Below are 19187 nucleotides of genomic sequence, written 5' to 3'. Positions count from 1 at the left end.
ACCCGTGTCTCCTGATGAGCCTTTTGGTCCTGGGAATCCTACAGCTCCTCTACCCAAGCCTGGAGAACCTTCCTCACCCTTCAGCCCAGGGAGACCTGCAGGGCCTTTCAGTCCAACTTCACTCAGACCTAATTAAAGATTGTTGAAGAAGAAAACCTATTCAAATAATCTTCTAGCAGTTAATTCAATACATAAATAGAACAACAGGTATTATTTTAATTTCATACAACAAAGCTGTTCATTTTCACATATAAAATGTCTGCCTAGCCTTGAAATGCTACTTTACAAGATAACTGCAACCAAACAAGTCCCTTTGGAAAGGTTTTCCTCCTTGAGACTCTGCAAAACACTTTGCAAAACAGAACCACATTCTATTTCATACAGTTAAAAATATGAAAAAGTACAGCAAAAGCCCAAAAGCAGAATTCAGATCTGATAGAAGAAATCAGCTTCTGATCTGGTCTAGAGGGAGGTGTCCCTGCAGAAGGGCTGGAAATAGATGATTTAAAGGTCTTCTCCAACCTAAATCATTCCATGATCTTATCAAGGCTTTTCTTGAGTTCTACATAACAGAGAGCAGTAAGGAAACTCGGCATCATTCAGCCCAATTTAAAGAGAGCACTTGATACTGCCCTGCTAAAATCAAGCATCCACTAAAGGCAGAAGAGCTTTACGATTTTCATTCCATTGACTTTCCAGCAGCTACAGCCCTTCAGAAACTCAAGGAGAACCACCCACAGAAAAACCTCCTTTACTCCACAGGCTGCATCCTATTCTTACTGGCATTAAAGAAGAATTTGCATGTGCAAATTCAGTGTTTTGATATTCCTTCCTTTGATATTATAGTATAAGTCACAACTGGGTGAAACAGCAATTCTGTGAGGAGCACTGCTCTCATGATAGACCAGTTAATGCACTTCCCCAGCTAGGACACTTATACCATCTAAAACCTTTACCTGGTGTTCCAGGAGACCCTTTTGTGCCCGGCAAGCCATTCAGACCATTTAAACCTGGAAATCCATGAAAACCTTAAAGAAAAAAACATATAGGGAACGCTTACTAAGTGAGAGTACAGCAAATAATCTAGTTAGATGGAAATGCATGACATGCTTCACAGAAACTACAACAGGTGTGAGAAACAGGACGCAGCAACACAGTACATAATGCTTCCCTTCGTTCAGTTTCCTTTCATGGGAACTTCTCACTGCTCTCACTGGCTTTACCTTTGGTGGATCCATATTTACCATGAGTGATCCATATCAAAACAGAACCTCTCCCTTTCCAAACACTCCTCTGCTCACTTCTAGCAGCTGATGCCTGCACTAACACTGCCAATAGATGAGCTGATTTCCCACGCACAGCTGGCCCACACAGTGTGCTGCCTGCCTGCTGTGATACACTTGGCTGAAACTCTGGTTTTCTGACCCAATTTCTCTGCCCATATGCAGACTCCAGACACACCTTTTGGTCCTGCTGTTCCACGAGCTCCTGGGAATCCAACAGATCCTGGCTGCCCTGGAGGGCCTGGTGGCCCAGAGATTCCTCTTAGCCCAGCATTTCCAGGGATTCCTAGAAACAAGCAGCAAAATGTTTCTGTACTATGCATCCAAAACAGTCCAGATCATAGCTCCATCATTCTACAGCTTCTGATCCTGTAATTTAATTCGTAAGATGGGAAAGTTATTACCTAAAAAAAAGCCGTTTAAGAAAAAACAGATCAAAATCTTCTTCACTACCACTGTCAGGCTGTTCGTTTGATAGCTTTAAAAAAACACCTCAGAAATGACATTCTTTATCACCCACCAAGTGATAGGCTGGAACAGTTCACATAGTGAATAACTAATTAAATTGGTTTAAGTAAACATTCCAACAACTTCCACTGATCTTCCACCTTTTATTCCAGTAACAATTTGAGGGTATACCTGCTACTTCACTATTCAGAGACACATTCATTAAGTGCTGCAGTGGAAGATTTTAGGGCAGTCTTGTCCATAAGCAGCTGCAAAGAAGCTGCTATTGCTCGTCTCTCATTAAGGTCTTTCTTGATTGTTAGAGCAATTCTTTTGGGTTTCAACTGTGCAGGATTCACAATATGGTCAACTCAAAGGATCAGTACAAAAGGACACAAGGTGATACCTTACAGTAATGTCAAAGAACATTCCCATCTTCTTGTCAACCTTCTTACGTAAGCCTCAGCTGAGATGAGCCAACCAGGACTCAGGAAACAAAAAGGTGAGGTTGTTCCACAGCTACACAGTGAACTACAGAACTTGGGTGCCTATAATCCAGTACCTGCTGGTCCTTCTTGGCCAAGATCTCCCGGGCCACCTTTAAGCCCATTCACTCCAGTGCTTCCTGGGTAGCCTGGTTCACCCTTGTGTCCTTCTCTCCCTCTCTCTCCTGAAATGATAAAAGCATACCCTATATCAGAGCACAAGGTAGAGTAAGTGGAGGCAGGTCTGACAGGAAACATGCTAGACTGCAGCTGCAGCACTTAGGTCTGCTCAACCATGGTCTGGGCCCTGGAACAGTCTCCCTGGACGCCAAAACACAAACAAATTCCCAAATTCCTCAGGAAGCGAGATGGGATGCAGCATGCAAATTGGGCTGGTTTAGGACGTGTTCATTACCATCCTCATTTGTGGTCTACCTGGATATTTGTATTCTCAAATCTCATTTACAGGACAAGACAAAAGTATCTACATTTACAGATTACAAACAACCCTGAACAGAGCAAAGTTATCCAACTTTACCTGGGAATCCGGGGTCCCCTCGCTCTCCTTTAACTCCAGCAGTGCCAGGAACACCAGCAGACTCTCCCTGGTCACCTGGAAAAGGAAGACATGCTGAGAAGGCCATTCTGCACCTGACTGTTTATGAAAACAAACTTTGCTTACACAGCAAATTCACAAAGTAAACAAAGACAACAGTAAATGCTGTACCCAAGGAGTTTGAAAATGTTTATAAAATGCAATGCATGCAAATATAGTCAGGGAAGGAAAAGACAAACATTTATTGGTAATTTCACAGCATCCTGCCCCTTATACCTTTAACACAAGTTGACCAGAGAGAAGAGTGCCTCTTGTACTGTCCACTGTGTTTCATAAAGTGATCAAGATTTGAAAGGATATTAAAATATTAGGCAACTGGCTTGAGACTGAATGAATGACCTACCAGGGGAACACCTACTTCTCAGCCAGTCAATGAAGAGCAATGGACATTTCCAGAACTCATCTGTCTTGGCCATTAATCTCAGGACTGCAAAGACTGAAAGATCAAATAAACAGTGAAAGATTTCTTACCCTTTGGACCAGGGAGGCCAATAGGTCCTGGGAATCCAAGTGTTCCTGTGATACCATCTGAACCCTGAAATAAAAGCCCAAAGCTAGCTTTTGTTTTTTATTCTTGCTGTTCCAAGCTGGGGTCATGTGGGATAACAGACAGCAAAGATGTAGGAAGAGACGTTATCCAAAGTGTCATTCAACAGCATAAACCAATCAAAACAAAAAAGTGTTGTAAAGACATTCTGTTGTAAAGCAGCTGGCCAGAAGCAGACAGAAGTACACAGTATTTTCACAAGAGCTCTTCAAGAAGATGAAGATATTTAAGAAGATATTTACCCTCTCTCCTGGCATCCCTGGAAATCCTATGATACCACGTGTACCCTTCTGTCCTGGCAACCCAGGCTGTCCAGATGGACCAGGGAAGCCTTGGTCACCATGAAAACCTCTCTCTCTGCTTGCTGACCCAACAGGTCCAGGAAGACCGGGCTGTCCATGGCTTCCTGGGATTCCTTTATCACCTGAGTTTACATAAAAGAGTACAATTCCAATTCATAATACTGACATTCATTTGACCAACTGACCTGTTACCCAAAGCTTTCCTTAGAGACAAGGAAGGGATGGGATATTATCTACAGAACAGAACTTCAAACAAAAACTGTTTTTTCAAAATTTAGAGCTGCTCAAACATGAGTGGGAAAATAGTAATACTGCAGACTTTGTCAAAAGGAAAGACCGTGCTCCACCAGGAGTAAATGCAGCTGCCAAACAACTGAAACAGCAAATCTCTACAATGCTGTGACATACCTCTGGGTCCTGGGAATCCTCCAAGTCCAGCTAATCCAGGATCTCCTTTGTCTCCTTTTAATTGCAGTGCCTGTTCTGGAGCCCCAAGAACAGGAAGACCAGGTGGGCCTACATCACCTCTGTCACCTGAAGGAATACAAAGTAGGATTATTTTGCAGTAAGACTGCTTAACAAAAGAAGAGTATAGAACTACAAACTGACAGACAGAGACAGAACACACATATTTTCTTATGTCAGTTCATCAATAGGTGCACCTTCGGTAACCAGACCAAAGTATTTCACATGGAAGAACAGAACACAGCATGCAGAAGAAAACATTACTGTTTTATAACTCTTTCAAGTTTATATTATTTTATTATATTAGTTTATTGTTATAATCAGTAGACATCTCAGAAAGCTCTCTGAAGTTCTCCTGCTGCACAGACAACAAATGCCTTTAATCTATTTCTCACCTTTTTGACCTTGGAGTCCCAGAACTCCAGGGATTCCTTTTTCTCCCACTGTGCCAGGAGTTCCTTTAAATCCATTCACCCCAGGGACACCAGGCAGGCCTGGCATGCCTGGGAAACCAAGCAGGCCAGAAGAGCCCTTTTCACCTATATAGAAAAGTTGATAAATAGAGAAAATTAGTCTCTTCTGATATGCTACACACACACCCTAGCCGGCAGGTGGAGGCACACTGGGTTTGGCCAGTCACCCAAATCTGTGCAGTAAAACCTGATGGTGAAAGCCATCTTCTCCCAAGATACTTTCAACCAGCACTTTCTGGCTTTGTGAGCTTGGTTCTGCTTCAACGAGAGGGTAAAACCCAATCAATGAGCAACATGCAGTCACATAGCTTTACTGCCCTCCCTCTAAAATAACACTGAATTCTCCAAATCACCAACTGCTGTTTTTAAACTTGGTGGCCATACATTTTTACTTTCCTTTTGGTTTGTGCTTCATTCTCTCACTCCTATGGAATTTCTTACTTTATAACTTCACTCAAAGTTCCTCATTTATCCAGTGCTCTTGTCTTTCTGTCTTGATGTACAAGATATGTTCTCCATAGGGGCCCAAGTCATTAAATGGACCTCCTCACTACTATAATTTGATTATTAAATTCATTATTTGTAATTCACAACTCATCAGCAAAACAAACACATTCTAATGCTAGTTGAGAAACCTGTCTGAGTATGGCCTAAAATCAACAAGGCCATTTTTTTCAGGGCAGTAACCTCAGACTGTTCCTCAGATGGAATACATACCTTTTGGCCCAGAGAAACCTGGGTGTCCATCTTGACCAAAAGGTCCAGGTGGTCCTAAGAGTCCTCTTTCCCCAGGAGGTCCTGGAGCACCATCAAGACCTGGGAAGCCTTTCATACCAGCAGGGCCTTGAGGACCTACATCCCCAGTCAAACCTTTGACTCCAGGAAGTCCTGAATCAATACAAGAAAGAACTCAATAGATTATGTCACACAAACACTGAGGACATTTTGTGGACAGCTTTCCAAACTCTTCAAGCACAGCATTGTTTTTCATATAACAAATGGACCTTAAGGCACATGCAGCCTACTAGAAGGCATGAAGTTTAGAACTGCAAAAGCATTAGTGATCTAATAATGAAATACTTATGAAGAGGGTTACTGCCTACATCACTACACCACTGGCAAGAGTGAAACCCCTTATGATGTATCCATTTTTGTCTCCTTTACCAGACGCTACATCATAGAGCACCAGTCTTACCTTTATCATCAAGGCAGCCAAACCGGGATGGGGAGCATCTTTAATGGCAGCTACATCTACCTACCCCATCCTTAGAGCAAAGCAGAGATCAATTTGAGAGACTTGTTTTTACAGGTTTCTTTTCCACCTTGGCAGTTAGAGAGCTACTTCTCAAAAGCAAATTGCTCACTAAGGGAACAAGCTGATAGTGTTGCCATAAAACCAACACCATATACGCTCAGTTCTGTCTCTAAATGCTTCAGAGCGTTTCTAGCTGAAGCTTTGTAATGGTTTACAACTTTAAATAAAGGCTCAAACCATTGAAAAGAGAATGCTTAGATTAAAAGGGAGGAAGGAAAGAAAACAACCAAGTGGCTTCTGAAAATGACATTTGCAGCAGCAGCACCTGATACACGAGCTTCATTGTATTCAAACATTTTAAGTTAAGATCCAGTATTTTTTTTAAGTAGACAAAATGTCTGCTTTATGTAAAAAGACCAAGAAAACTCAGGCTTAAAAATTTTGTGCATGTTAAGGATTTCCTTCAAAGCTTCAGGCTTTGCTACCATCTGAGCATTCTCACTACAACAGTTCTTTGCCTTCTAGTTTGATTAGCAATAATAAGGGGTATCACCTATAGTCAATGCAATTCTGTAGCATTAAAAGCTAGGTTGTTAGTCCATGAGCTTTTATGCTACACTGCATTTTCTCACCTTGACAGCCTATGTGAAGAACCCATAACCAAACAGTGTGACATCAGAAATGGGGAGTTGATGATAAATGGAATAGAAACATGGTGAGGGAAAAAACAGATACAACATGTAAACAGAAAGAATAAGGTTACAAAGAAATTAATGATTCAGAGAATACAGCTGAAATATCTTAGTCATTTGGAGTTTATTGTCCTAGCAATGGAAGGTATTTAAAAACAGCTGAAGGAAACAGTCACATATGGCATACAGTCCAGAACTGTGAAATAATAGAGAAGTGAAAGTCATGTTAGCATTCTAATAAAAAAACTTAAAAACTATAATTTTCATCTCAAATGAGGTTAGAGCTTTCATTCATTTGTTGTCATTGTGTTCCAGCACTGTCATTCTGCACATTAGGACAGAATTACATCACAAGCCATTATCTACTAATTCCCAGATGCCTCTCTGCTTGGTTCTCTCTTGAATACACAGTTATCATGAAATGCTCTAGTCAGAACAGCTTGAGAGATACTGCTGTATTCAAGCAGTTTTTTTCCTGTAAAGTGAAGGGAAATTGGTTTATTTTCTGGCACAGTTGGTATAGCACATAAGTGCTTCTTCTCAGAAAGAGAACAGATTTCCAACCTATAAAAGTCACATATCAGGCAACCTCATATGTGAAAAAGATCAATTGTTATAAAAACAGGAAATGAAGATTAGTCAGTGTACACAACCAGCCTGTAAATGCAGAGGTGTTAACAGATATCAAAAATGCTTTTTCCTGTTTTTTGCTCCTCCAGTGCAGGAGCATACCAGATAACCATTCCGATGCCAGTCACAGGTAAAAGGCTCAAATTCTGTACTCAGTTACCCTTAAATAGTGGTAGAAGCTCTCTCAGCAACTGGCAACCTCTCCTACACTTCCTCAACACTGTAGCTTTCAGCTCAGCTTCTTGTCCTCATCTGAAGATGTTACACACCTGGTGCTCCTGCAAGGCCAACAGATCCCAGTGGTCCTGGTTTTCCCTTAATGCCAAAAGGACCTCCAGGCCCAGGAGGTCCCCGCAATCCGGGGACACCTGAATATCCTGGGTTACCCAGCTCGCCTTTAATACCTAGGAGGCCTGGCCTCCCATCCAGCCCTGGGAATAGAGAGACAGAACAAAATAAGATTCACTTATTCAATGAAAATAAGAGTCCTAATAAAAGTTTTTGAGTTGCATTAGATTCTAAAAGAAAACCACCACATATCCATCCACAGGCAGCTTAAAAGACCATGAATAGAGTGCCTCAAACAGATGGGAAGAATCAAAGGTTTTTGAAAGAAACAGTTTGATGTTCCCAGATACAAGTAGCATCAGTGCTTACCTTTTGGTCCTGGAAACCCAAGATCTCCTGCAAGCCCTTTATCCCCTGAGAGCCCAGGTCGGCCACGCTCCCCCTGGGCTCCACTCTCAGCACCAAATACATCTCCAGGAGCCCCTTTATTTCCAGCTAAGCCTGAAGCACCCATCTTCCCAGGCAAACCATCCGTCCCATCCAATCCTGGAAGTCCTTGTGATCCTTGCTCTCCTCGAGGTCCAGGGAAGCCTCAGGGACAAGGATAGTAAACGTCACTCATCAGAAGTACAGGCTGTCTGTTTCCAGTAACATCTTTAACAAAAATCAACATTTTAAAAACATCCACCCAAGCAAAGGCTGTTTGGAAAGTGGCAGAAGTTCTGGTACTGAAGCAGAAACAGGGGTTGGAGACAGTGCTGAAAATGTTTAAAACAGCTAAAATGATCTTCCAAAATTTTTAAAATGTTTATTAAAAAAATAAAGCTTTAAGAGTGTTTTGGAGCTGCAGCTTGAAGTCATAGATCTGCATACTTGATTTCATCAGATGAAGTTTAGGCAAAATCTACAAAAAAGGAGGAAGATACCATTTCAAGCTACAGACAAGCAAGATCTCACTACCACTACCCTCCACAAGAGTTGCAAATATAATATACTAATCACACCTTTCTTACTCTGTCCTCCAAGTCAAACAGCTTTGAGCACTGAGGAGCAGAAGATGCTAGCAGTCCTGGTATGAGGACTGCAAAGTTCTCTCTTTCATTTACCAAATAGAAATTAAGTAGCACTGCTGTGTGAGCACTGCACTGCTCAGAGGCTACGTCATGCAATCACTGACACCATAAAGATTGTGTCCCCCGCCCTCTCCCTTAATGTAGTGAAGAGAGATTCTGACAGCCACATATCACAGAGAAATATGATGGATATATATCAGCCTCAGCCTAAAAATCAACTTGAGGTTTCTAAACTGTTACATAGCACATGATGATGGTCTCTGGAGCAACAAAATACATTGGCTGTCCTATGTTCTTAGACCACTGGTATAATATCAAAACCACAGATGGCATTTGAAACACTGTGGAGTTCACAAACAGAGCACTGCGAATTTAACATATGAAGATGTGACCTAGAAGGTGAGACAACTTTTTTGATAAAACATTCTACACATTAATCATAAGAGAAAAACTCTTACCAGGCTCCCCTTGCAAGCCAATTATTCCTGGTGACCCAGGCTGTCCTTTTGACCCATGTAATCCAGGTTGCCCTGGAATGCCAGGAAAGCCTTTGCTGCCTTTGGGACCTAAGGATTAAACTAATATTAATGAATGAATAGCAGAAGGCAAAAACACAGCACCGGGAAATGAGATCAGGACTCTTCTGCAAAGCTAGTGCTGAAACACGCACTGAAAACACAATTTAACCCGCAAAGCATCTCAGGTCCATGGCTTTTTCAACAGCTATGTAAACACAGAAGAAAAGGGTTTGTGTTTGGAGGCTACCTGAAAGGGTAAAAATGGTGCAATCATTATGATCCTCTATGGAATTTAAGCCCTGTCCCTTTGAAGAAAAAGACTACTATTCTGTCAGTTAACTCTCAGGAATACCCATCACTCATAGGACATTAATTAGCAGGCATTATCTTCTTTGAGGAATAGGTGCTTCTGGGCAGTCATTACAATCACCTTGTCTCCATACCTGGCAACCCTGGAAGGCCGGGAGTCCCAGGGGGACCATATGCTCCAGGAACTATACAGGGCAAGGTGATACCTAAAACAAAGAAACAATAAGGTTGCACACAGCTCCTCTCAGAGAGATGATCAGAAGAAGACGACTTTGTGTCCAGATGTTTTTCACAGGACATGTAATTGATTGGTAGTGAACTTAAGCACATATCAAAACAGTACTGATATCTGAAATAGTGATGTTAAAGAGAAGGCATTTGGAGCCTGGAGTTTAATCTCATCCCCACTACTTACTGTGAGATCAGTAAGTGTTTGCAACTACTGCTGTGGAGCAACGGTAGCATGATATCCATGGCTTCCACTCACCAAAGCAGGTATTGCAAAGGCAGTCTGTGACTCAGAGGACTCATGGGCAGGGATGAGAGCTTTCAGAACCAGTAGAAGCAGTAAGGTATTCGTGATGTTCAAAACCTGAGTATGTTTCTAAGTGGTATATAAACTGTATGCCACAGTGTGAAATTCTAAAATGTGCATATGCAAGACAGAATGCACATCTATAAAGTACTGATAGATGTTTAAAAAACTGTGAACCCAGAGTTTATGCCAGAGAGATGCATATGAGGAAGGGGAAACAGCAAGGATTTATTTTTCTGCCTTGCTCTCCAACTGCTGCTTCTGCAATCTGTCAAACTAAGAAATAACCACATGGCTTGTAAGAACATTTCCAGCAAACAAGACTCAGCAATTGCAAAGCTCTTTGAATGACTTCCACTTCTTATAAAAAAGACTGTACTACCAATCCCTTTTCATTCAGGGGAGTTTCAACTCAGGTGGCATTACCAGTTTGCTATCATATCAGATTTACTTGAGAGACATCAAACACTTCCAGAACTCTTTGTCACTGACAATCTCAAGTCATGTTAACATGGTCACAGCAGTGATTATCACAAAAACTAACTCAAGGATTTCCACTCCAGAAAAGCTCTCAGTTATCTCAAGAGAAGTCTGTGCTAAAACTGCAAAATTAGCTCTTAGATGGTAATAGCTGGCTCAGATTAATACTATCTCAGAGACACGTTCTGAAAATCAAAATTCAAAGAATCTTCAAAGCCTTTTAGTCAGGTAAACTACATACAAAAGATGACCACAAAAAGAGCTTTGGGGAAGAAGGGTGTTTTTTCCATTACTTTGTAGGAACACTTCTGTATGCATAGGCAAACAGTTGCTTAACTGCTCGTTGCCTGTTAGTTATTAATTCAAATTAAAAAAAAAATCTGGAGCTCTTTTTATTTCAGTAACAGTAATAGTTCTGAAAACTGATTCAGAAGTCCCAAGTATCAGTGAGTTATTACTTTTACCTGGACAATGAAGGCCAGCCCTTTTAAAAACTCAATTTTTTTAACTGCCTTCCCCATTCCCTTTGGTGTAAAACATCTCTCTGGTAAGTAGGTTCCATTCAGCACCATTAGTATTTGAGTATTCAACTCAGATATTTGCTGCTTGTTATCTGTATCCTTCTGAGCCTAACAACTTCAGAAAGAAGTGACTGTTATGTCAGGTCTAGTAAGCTCTCACTCCAGCTTTAGTTAATTTTAAAAGCAGTCTTTAATCTAATGCTACATTATGGCTTGGGTACAAGAGAAACAGTAGTTGTTCTGTCACTTGACTTGTAGCAGCTTTGCATCTTTTCAAAGAGCATATCAAGAAACATTTACCTGGAGGGCCTGGCAGACCTGCTTGTCCTGGAAAACCATCCACCCCTGGGTCACCTGGTGGCCCACGAAGTCCAGCAGGACCCGGATATCCAATGCCAGGAGAACCAATCTCTCCAGGACGGCCCTTGGAGCCAGGTAGTCCTGGTAGACCTTTTTCACCTGGGAAACCTAGTCCACCATCACCCTGTAAGCAACAAATTACAACAGAAAATCAAAGAGATGTGGAAGGAGGATATATTGCTGCCATTTCAACAAATGCATAAAAGTTTTGCCAGTCCTGTGCAAGTTTCAAGGCAGGTATGTGGAAACCATTGTAAATGGCTCACTATTATTCTAAAATGTAGAAAGATCCAGTTACTATTAAAGATTATATATTTTATTTGTCAACACATTAAGTACACTGCATTAAGTACTATATATTCTGAAAAGGGCCTTTTCACTACAAGAACTTCATCATCTGACTGAGTGGCCAGAGGCATAATTAGTGCCAATTACTAACGTTCATCAAGACAAATCTCTGCCCAGAGACTATAAGATTTTCTTACATGTTTGGAGATGTATCACACAGACAAAAAGGGATAGCAAACCAGGCCTTTTTAATCTCTGCTCCTCATCACAATTCTGAAGTACTGCTGCTAAATGAATGTGAACTTACTGGTGGACCTGGTGGGCCCTGCAAACCTGGAAGTCCATCCCTGCCAGGAGTTCCTGGGAAGCCTGATGGTCCTCTGGGTGCTGTAGCACCACGGTCCCCAGGAGCACCTCTTCCTGTTGCATAGGATGGATCACCTTTTTCTCCCTTCAGGCCTGGAACACCTTGCTGGCCAGCTGAAGCCTAGAGACCAACAGATTAAAAAAAAAAACAAGCAAAAAAGAAACAAAAACAAAACCAACCAGGCACATGAATATGCAGAGAAGATTCTTTGCTTTCTAAAAATGTCATACAGTGTCAGGAAGGAACAACTGGAGATGGAAATAATTTCCTACGAGTTTCCTATTGTATGTTATACTTGAGAAAAAAAAAGGGGAGTGGGGGATCTGATTATTTTCAAGTGATTCTGTTAATCAGTACAATTTTACAGTGGCAAGACAAATGTTGCTGTATGTCACTGCAGTGACAGCAGCCTTGGAACAGCCTGGGAACACTACAGCACTCATGATTTAACAGGTTCAAATTATCAAGTCTTCCTTATTACTTGGTGTGCTGCATTCACTGACATTGATAACAACATTCTAATGTTATTTAGTTCTAGTGTAGAGCAACTGAGGAGACTGCATCTAAGACACGCAGCTTTTATAGCTAGGAGCAATGATGTGGAAAGACCTTATCCTTCAACTTCAAGTCTTCTCTCCATACAGATGTATATCTGCTTTCACAATCAGCCCTCTTTTAGGAAGAGCCCTGGATCTAATCCATGCATGTCTGTGGCCAAGAGGCCCCAGAATTAATACCTGTTACTGCTTCTAGCTTAGACTGCTAAAAAGCAGTTCTCTGAACTTAAAAACTATTTCTTCCCCCACTTTAATGTATGATAATTTCTCTACTTGCAGACTCTAATCACATCAATTTCTAGGTTTACTTGTTTTTTGTCCAAACAAGTAAAAGAAACTACAAAAAAAAACAAACAAACCAACAACCTGTGTCCTGGTCTCACAGCAATCAACACCAGTGACTGCACGATGACATTTTTTCTCCTTTAATTCATGATAAACAGTAAAAATTCTTCCTGCCTTACCAGTGGGCCTCGCAGTCCTGGTGCACCCACAGTGCCTGGGTCTCCACTAACACCTTTAATCCCAGGCACACCACGACTTCCTGGTAGACCCTGTGGACCTGAGATGCCTTTTAGACCTGCTCTTGTAACTCCTCCATCACAAGCACAATCACCTGCATCTCCTGGAAAATACAGTCATCACATCTGGATAAAGACCCTTTTACAGCTTCAAGACCTCCAAAAGAGGTATTTGATTCAATTAGGACAAAACCATTATGAAATGATATGATGTTGTGCCCACTTTGCTCAATGAGTGTCAAGCAAGGGGAGCTCTGTCTGGGTTAATTTCTCTACAACACCCACCACCCAATTACCACATGCAGCACGAACCCAGGCATTACATATTATTCATGCTTACTTTAATGACCCCTTCCTAAAGGTTTAGACTCTCCAAAGGAGATTGATTGAGGAGAGTTTAGATCAAGTTCTGTGGATTTTAGAAGATGGCTGCATGTCAGAGAAAACAAAAGCACACTCCCACTCATAGAAGGTTACAATGACCCTCAGCTGGATAACTTTATCTTTTCTGAGACTGCAACTGGGCACACATCCAAACAATGCAGTGATGCCTGCATCATACCATTTTTTGCTGCTAGTTCCATCACACACTAAAACCCAAACTCTCATCGTCACTTAGCACAGTGGAGAATAAAGTAACTCCTCTGTCATTTCTCTGTATTACAAAAAGCAGCACAAAGGATGTTATCTCCAAATCTCATTACGTGTTACGGCTTTAAAGCACAACCTACTCAGCCATACCATACTGAGTATGAGTATGAAATGCTTATCTGCTTATTTGCCTGAGCAGAGGAATTAAAAAATAGAATTTCAACAGCAATGCTGGGCACCACTCTCTAAATTGTAAAGGTTACTGCTCTTTTAATCCAACTAGAAGCTTCTCTGATTTGTCATAAATAAACTTTCACCTTTAGGATATTAACCACAAAGTGAGGTCAATTGATTGTTAAAAGGCTCTTTCAAAAAAGAGTCAAATTACCTTTGTAACCCTTTGGACCCAAAGCTCCTGGAAGCCCTCTTTGTCCAGGCTCCCCTGGGGCACCAGTCCTTCCATCTAGGATAGCATCTGGGAGGAATGAAGGATCTGTATGTGGAAAGCAAACAAAAAGCCCTGAGAAGGCTAAACTTACAGCTCGTTAACTACTTAAAATGCCAGATATGCAACTGGCAGAAATGGCACCAGATCAAGCCATGGCTTGTGGTTACACAAGTTGATGAACAGAGGACCACGGGCTGCCTTATGTTTTTAGCTTCCCATAAAGTAGAGCAAAAGATCTTGCAAGGTGGATGTAACAGAGCTTTACTCCTCTATTGCTCCATCACTGCACTTTTTCAAAGACTTAACAACTGGCCAAAGAACCAAACAAACTGCAAACACACTGTACAGAGGGCAAACAAATTAGTTCATGCAGTTCAGGAAAGGGCCCAAGTGGCAAAAGGTTAAGTGAAAGTCCCATTACTCACTTTACAACTGCAGGACTACTCTCAGTATCTCTTTATACACTGATGAATACAATGAAACATGAACTGACAGAAACAGCAGAGGGACATGACCTAACACAATCTAAAACTACAGTGTCTGAAAGCACTTCCCTCAGTGACAACAGTAAGACAGAGTGCTGATCAGCACACATCTGATGTTCCATGGAAACAAGCTGCAATCATCAGCTAAAAACAGCCCCAAGAGCTTAACAGACTCTGCAGAAAAATTAGCAACAAAAAATGATGTTAAAAATGTACACACGTGATGAACCAGGCAATCCTGGTGCTCCTGGCAGACCAGGTAAGCCATCTCTTCCTGGAGTGCCTGGTAATCCAACTGTTGCTCTTCCTGGTTCTCCCATTTCACCCTTCACACCGGGAATACCAGGAGACCCTCCAGGGCCCATTCCATCTAAACAACATCGACATGATTAGCAGCTATCCAGCAGCAAACAAACATATTCTGATATTTTTAATGTTATGAAAATTACTATTGTGTCCTGAAATGTAACCATGTTAGCAAAGGACATTTTCTAACTGCATACAAAGGAAAACTTATTAATTGTAGCCACCATTTACACATTCCTTTGGTCATTCAAAAAACTTCACAGGGCTGTATTGAACTCTCACTAGCAGGTGAGTGAGATAGTTGCCTTAGTAGTTTCTAGCCTCTGGATCATTGCAGGCCAGGACTTCACAAATGACATTAAACTGAAACTTGAGTGAGATTTTTGATGGGACAATTGGGTTCCAGCTACAGTGGTTTTACATAGCCAACGTGCTAGCTCTGCTACAAAACAGAAGATCTGCAAGGAATCTGCTTTAGCACAGGGGTTGGACTAGATGATATCCAGAGGTCCCTTCCAACCCAATTCTGTGATTCTGTGAAAAATGAGGAGTCATTCAAAAAAGCTCATTTTCAAAAGCTAAAGTGTTCAAATTGTAGGAAAGGTTCTGTCAATTTGAAATTGAAATGGAAAATATAATTTAAATGGAAATAAAACAAACCAACTTCTGTGTACAAAATACTGATAGCTGAAGCCTTGAAACAGACTGTAATCACTGTGGGACTAATTCTGCTCCTGCCCAAGTGAACACGTGGTTTTCCTGTGCCTCTTGCTTGCCTCCTGTACCTCACAGCAGCCTGTAAGTCTGCTGGCCAGCAGGAGGAGGAAGAGGCTAGCTGCAATAGCTTCAACATCTCCAGCCTGCCATCCAGAGCCAGAGTCTTCTTACAACACACAGAAAACAACCCATTAAGGGCATTAACAGATGCTTTACCTCTCTCCAGGCCTGGAAACCCTGGAGCTCCAGGAAAGCCTGGTAGACCACTGATCCCTTCATCGCCTGGAGGACCAGGTATTCCTGGGTTTCCAGGGTCACCTGGGGCACCTATTAGACAAATACAGAAAGACAAGGAGGAAAAACTTGAGAACTTCCACTGAAAAACTCTATTCAGCTTACTAGCTCAGTAGTCACCGATCTGAAAACAGCACAGCTGTTACTAGTAAGACTGTTAGGCCAAGCTAACAATGATGGGAAAACTTCCTCCCGAGCCCAGTTAGAAGTTGTTTTGAACTCAACTGCGTTTGAAAGAGAAATGAGGCATTATTCAACTCGTCTCCTTAATTTTACAGATTCCAAGATTGTTGTCACCCCGAACTCATTCAACTGTGGCATTAATTAACCTTTTTTTTCCTCAGTGGTATTCATATCACATTGAATGACAAATTCAGAATGACGTTCAGGCTATCCTTTTCCTTGGTACACAGAAATAAGACTCACAAACAGGCTACATTTCCCCAAGATCATATACAGTCAGCTTCCCAGCTGCTAAGCATTTAATTGTGCCTTGAAATGTATAACTCTGCAACTCCAGAATGAAACATGTATTATAAATTCTGGTATAAATATATGGCACAAAATGCATTTGTATGTTACCAATACAGAAACGAAAGGAGGAATAACGAGACAGGCTAGACTCTAATCACAACATGGAAAAGTGGTAAAACAGAAATAAAACAAGTTGGATCAGAAAAAAGTCCTTTAAACTAGTTTCAAAACAAACAAGAAATAAAAGCTTGTACCTGAAATTACTACACCTTCCTTGTCAACAATGATGGGAGGGCCTGGGGGACCGATGTCACCTACTTCACCCTGTAGAAGAAAAGGGGAAAATGGATTTCTCCAGAAAATCACCTAAATAGAAGAAGCAACTTGTGACAAACTGTGGTATCATTCATTCCTCTCACTCTAACATAGTATCTTTAAAACAGGGAGTGCAAAATCTGATTGTTGTCCAAATCACCATGATATATACTTACTATAAACACAATCCATTGCACCAAAGCAGTGCATCACTTTGATGATCCATGCAGTAAACCTAACTGTTCTTCCACTTTCTCACCACCAAATAAGCCCTTTACCACTTGCATTTCTCATGTTTGGTAGCCATATACCAATGTTGTTGGCAGATGTTAGGTTTGCTCACAGTAAACTACTATCCAGTCATCTTCCACTCCATCTCCAGACATCTGACAGCCTTGGCAGCTCTCTTAAACATCCACTCACTTCCGTAAGTTTGACTGAAGCAATGACATTTACTCATGCAAATACATTTATAATGGCAGTGCTTTAGTATTTCCATCTGAGAAGTTACCTTCGTGCCTTCAACTCCATCCAGTCCTGGATAGCCTGGAATACCTGGATGACCCTGCAAAGTCACACACAGGAACATTTTTATCAAGTGAGACAATAACGTAGTGGCATAATTTGCTAGCTGAGACATCTGCAGTTCCTGAACTTGCAAAACAAAGCCAATTCACTGTCTTACACATACTGTCAAGTATCTGAGAAGGAATAAAGAGTAATCTGATTGCATTGATTTCTTAGCACTCATAATACCTGAGATAGGCTCTGCAGTAAAAAATAAAAGAGCATTTCACCTTTCTCCCTGGAATGCCACTGGATCCATCCAGCCCCAAAAGACCCTAAAAAAGCAAAAGACATTACATAGTTTTCAGAAGCTCCATCCCAGTCTGCTTCACCAGACTCCAAGATGTCAGTACCAAAGAGTGAAAAGGGAAAATTTCAAAAGGAGAAGCTACCAATAATTTTCCTTGTCTTCCAAATATTTACAATCATCAGCAAAAGAACTCAACAGGATAACTGATAAAAGGTGTCATATCATCTTTAGTCATTATCTTGCTAATTAGTAGTTCAAATCAAGTAAGTCATGGTATCTCAACTTACAAGATAGGTAGTTCATCATTACAAAGCTGTGAAACTTAACACAGACAAATATTTTCTATCTTGACAATTTTGTCCTTCAGATGCAGAATAGAACGCTTTGGTCTTCCTGTTGTGTACGAGCACCATGTCTCTGCAAGTTCATGGTGGTTTACAGAATCTATGGCACAAGATGGGGTATGCTGTTAACTTCCACCTTCACTGTCCAGTTTGACCAATCCCTATTGCCAGCTGGACTTTTCCATTCCCAGATACCTGTGTTCGTTCATGACTTATTCTGTTATGGCATAAAAGTCCCTAAAATCCCTCCAAAGCCTCTGTAAAGCTTTCAAAAAGCCTGGAAAAAATACAGGCTTGGCAGTATCAAGTCATATGTATCAATACACATGTATTATTTTCTTGGAGTGCCTCATCTATTTTCATCTTTCACCTTTAGTCCGAGACTTTACTGAGAGAAGAAGTGTTGGTTCTGCTACTGTATGGTGCTGGCTAATATGGATCCAATTTCTATATTTGGGACTCCTAAATGCTTTGAGAATGCTTCTGTTGGTGAAAGTCCACTTTATGAAACTAGTATAAGAACAGGCATTTAAGGACTTTGTAAGGTTACCTACCCTGCCGCCTGGCAAACCAGGCACACCTTTTTCTCCTTTTTCTCCAACACCTCCAAAGCCCTGAGGGAAAACATTCACATTAGATCTGTATGGAACTTTAAATCACAGCTCTAAGTCAGAATGAGCACCAAATCATCTATGAACATATACTGTACAACAGAGATACAAAGGAAACAGACTGTTTCCACTGGGCTTCTTTTGCCTAAGAAAGAAATCAAGCAGCTGGCATTATGTTCAGTGCATTATCTTCGTCATTCCCTGTGACTTCCATCCATTTAGACTATAGTTTATTTCTCAGAAGGAAATGCAAGTTAACACTGCTATAAACAGCAAAGGCTGTCACTCTGTATTGTATTCTCCATTTAGAAGTAATTCTAAATCCTATTTCTGAACAGCAGCAGCCCAAGGCAAGGCTCGGAGCAGAGCACCCTTCTTTTTTTATTTCTAAAGCTTAAGAATGACACAAAAATAGCCTTTTCCCAGTCAGCAGTTGGAACTGTTTGGTTGTTTTCCCAGTCAGCAAAAAGTATCAAGTCCAGAGATGGAACACCAGGGTTTAATTTCAGTGAGTTACAGTAGTAAGGCAATTTTTAGGCTTCAGTCTTCAAATATCTTATGCTTGTGGTTAAGTTCACACATATGTTCAATCCCATCGCTTCAGTGTGCTTCTTGTGATGCTTAAAGATAAACATGCACATAATGGAACACGTCCAGAAAGGCTAATAACAAACTGCGCTTCATTAACAGGTTCTTGCATGCTATTCTCCTGAGAACATCTGTACACTGAAGAAATGGGCAAACAGTTTATCTAATGAGCCACAAGTTCCACA

General features: G+C 41.2%; 1 protein-coding gene across 1 annotated transcript in view; it reads right to left on the bottom strand.

The window, feature by feature from the left end:
• COL4A6 (collagen type IV alpha 6 chain) overlaps positions 1–19187 on the bottom strand; it is a 71993-nt gene that overhangs the window by 5066 nt on the left and 47740 nt on the right. The window contains exons 13-36 of the mRNA XM_065729823.1: positions 18358–18417; positions 17440–17484; positions 17154–17207; positions 16582–16651; positions 15776–15886; positions 14757–14906; positions 13992–14096; positions 12956–13116; positions 11875–12054; positions 11220–11403; positions 9518–9589; positions 9015–9122; positions 7853–8074; positions 7465–7626; positions 5336–5506; positions 4541–4684; positions 4089–4214; positions 3621–3802; positions 3303–3366; positions 2754–2828; positions 2293–2400; positions 1462–1569; positions 957–1028; positions 3–128 (exon numbers count right to left, since the gene is read on the bottom strand). Coding sequence (XP_065585895.1) covers positions 3–128; positions 957–1028; positions 1462–1569; positions 2293–2400; positions 2754–2828; positions 3303–3366; positions 3621–3802; positions 4089–4214; positions 4541–4684; positions 5336–5506; positions 7465–7626; positions 7853–8074; positions 9015–9122; positions 9518–9589; positions 11220–11403; positions 11875–12054; positions 12956–13116; positions 13992–14096; positions 14757–14906; positions 15776–15886; positions 16582–16651; positions 17154–17207; positions 17440–17484; positions 18358–18417 — 2860 coding nt within the window. The remainder of the gene's footprint in view (positions 1–2; positions 129–956; positions 1029–1461; positions 1570–2292; positions 2401–2753; positions 2829–3302; positions 3367–3620; positions 3803–4088; positions 4215–4540; positions 4685–5335; positions 5507–7464; positions 7627–7852; positions 8075–9014; positions 9123–9517; positions 9590–11219; positions 11404–11874; positions 12055–12955; positions 13117–13991; positions 14097–14756; positions 14907–15775; positions 15887–16581; positions 16652–17153; positions 17208–17439; positions 17485–18357; positions 18418–19187) is intronic.

This window comes from Cyrtonyx montezumae, unplaced genomic scaffold, assembly GCF_038088225.1.
Source record: "Cyrtonyx montezumae isolate F1298 unplaced genomic scaffold, pur_monq_1.0 scaffold_11, whole genome shotgun sequence".
Taxonomy (NCBI): domain Eukaryota; kingdom Metazoa; phylum Chordata; class Aves; order Galliformes; family Odontophoridae; genus Cyrtonyx; species Cyrtonyx montezumae.
Note: the sequence above shows the minus strand (reverse complement) of the source record. Positions and strands in the feature narration are given on the sequence as shown.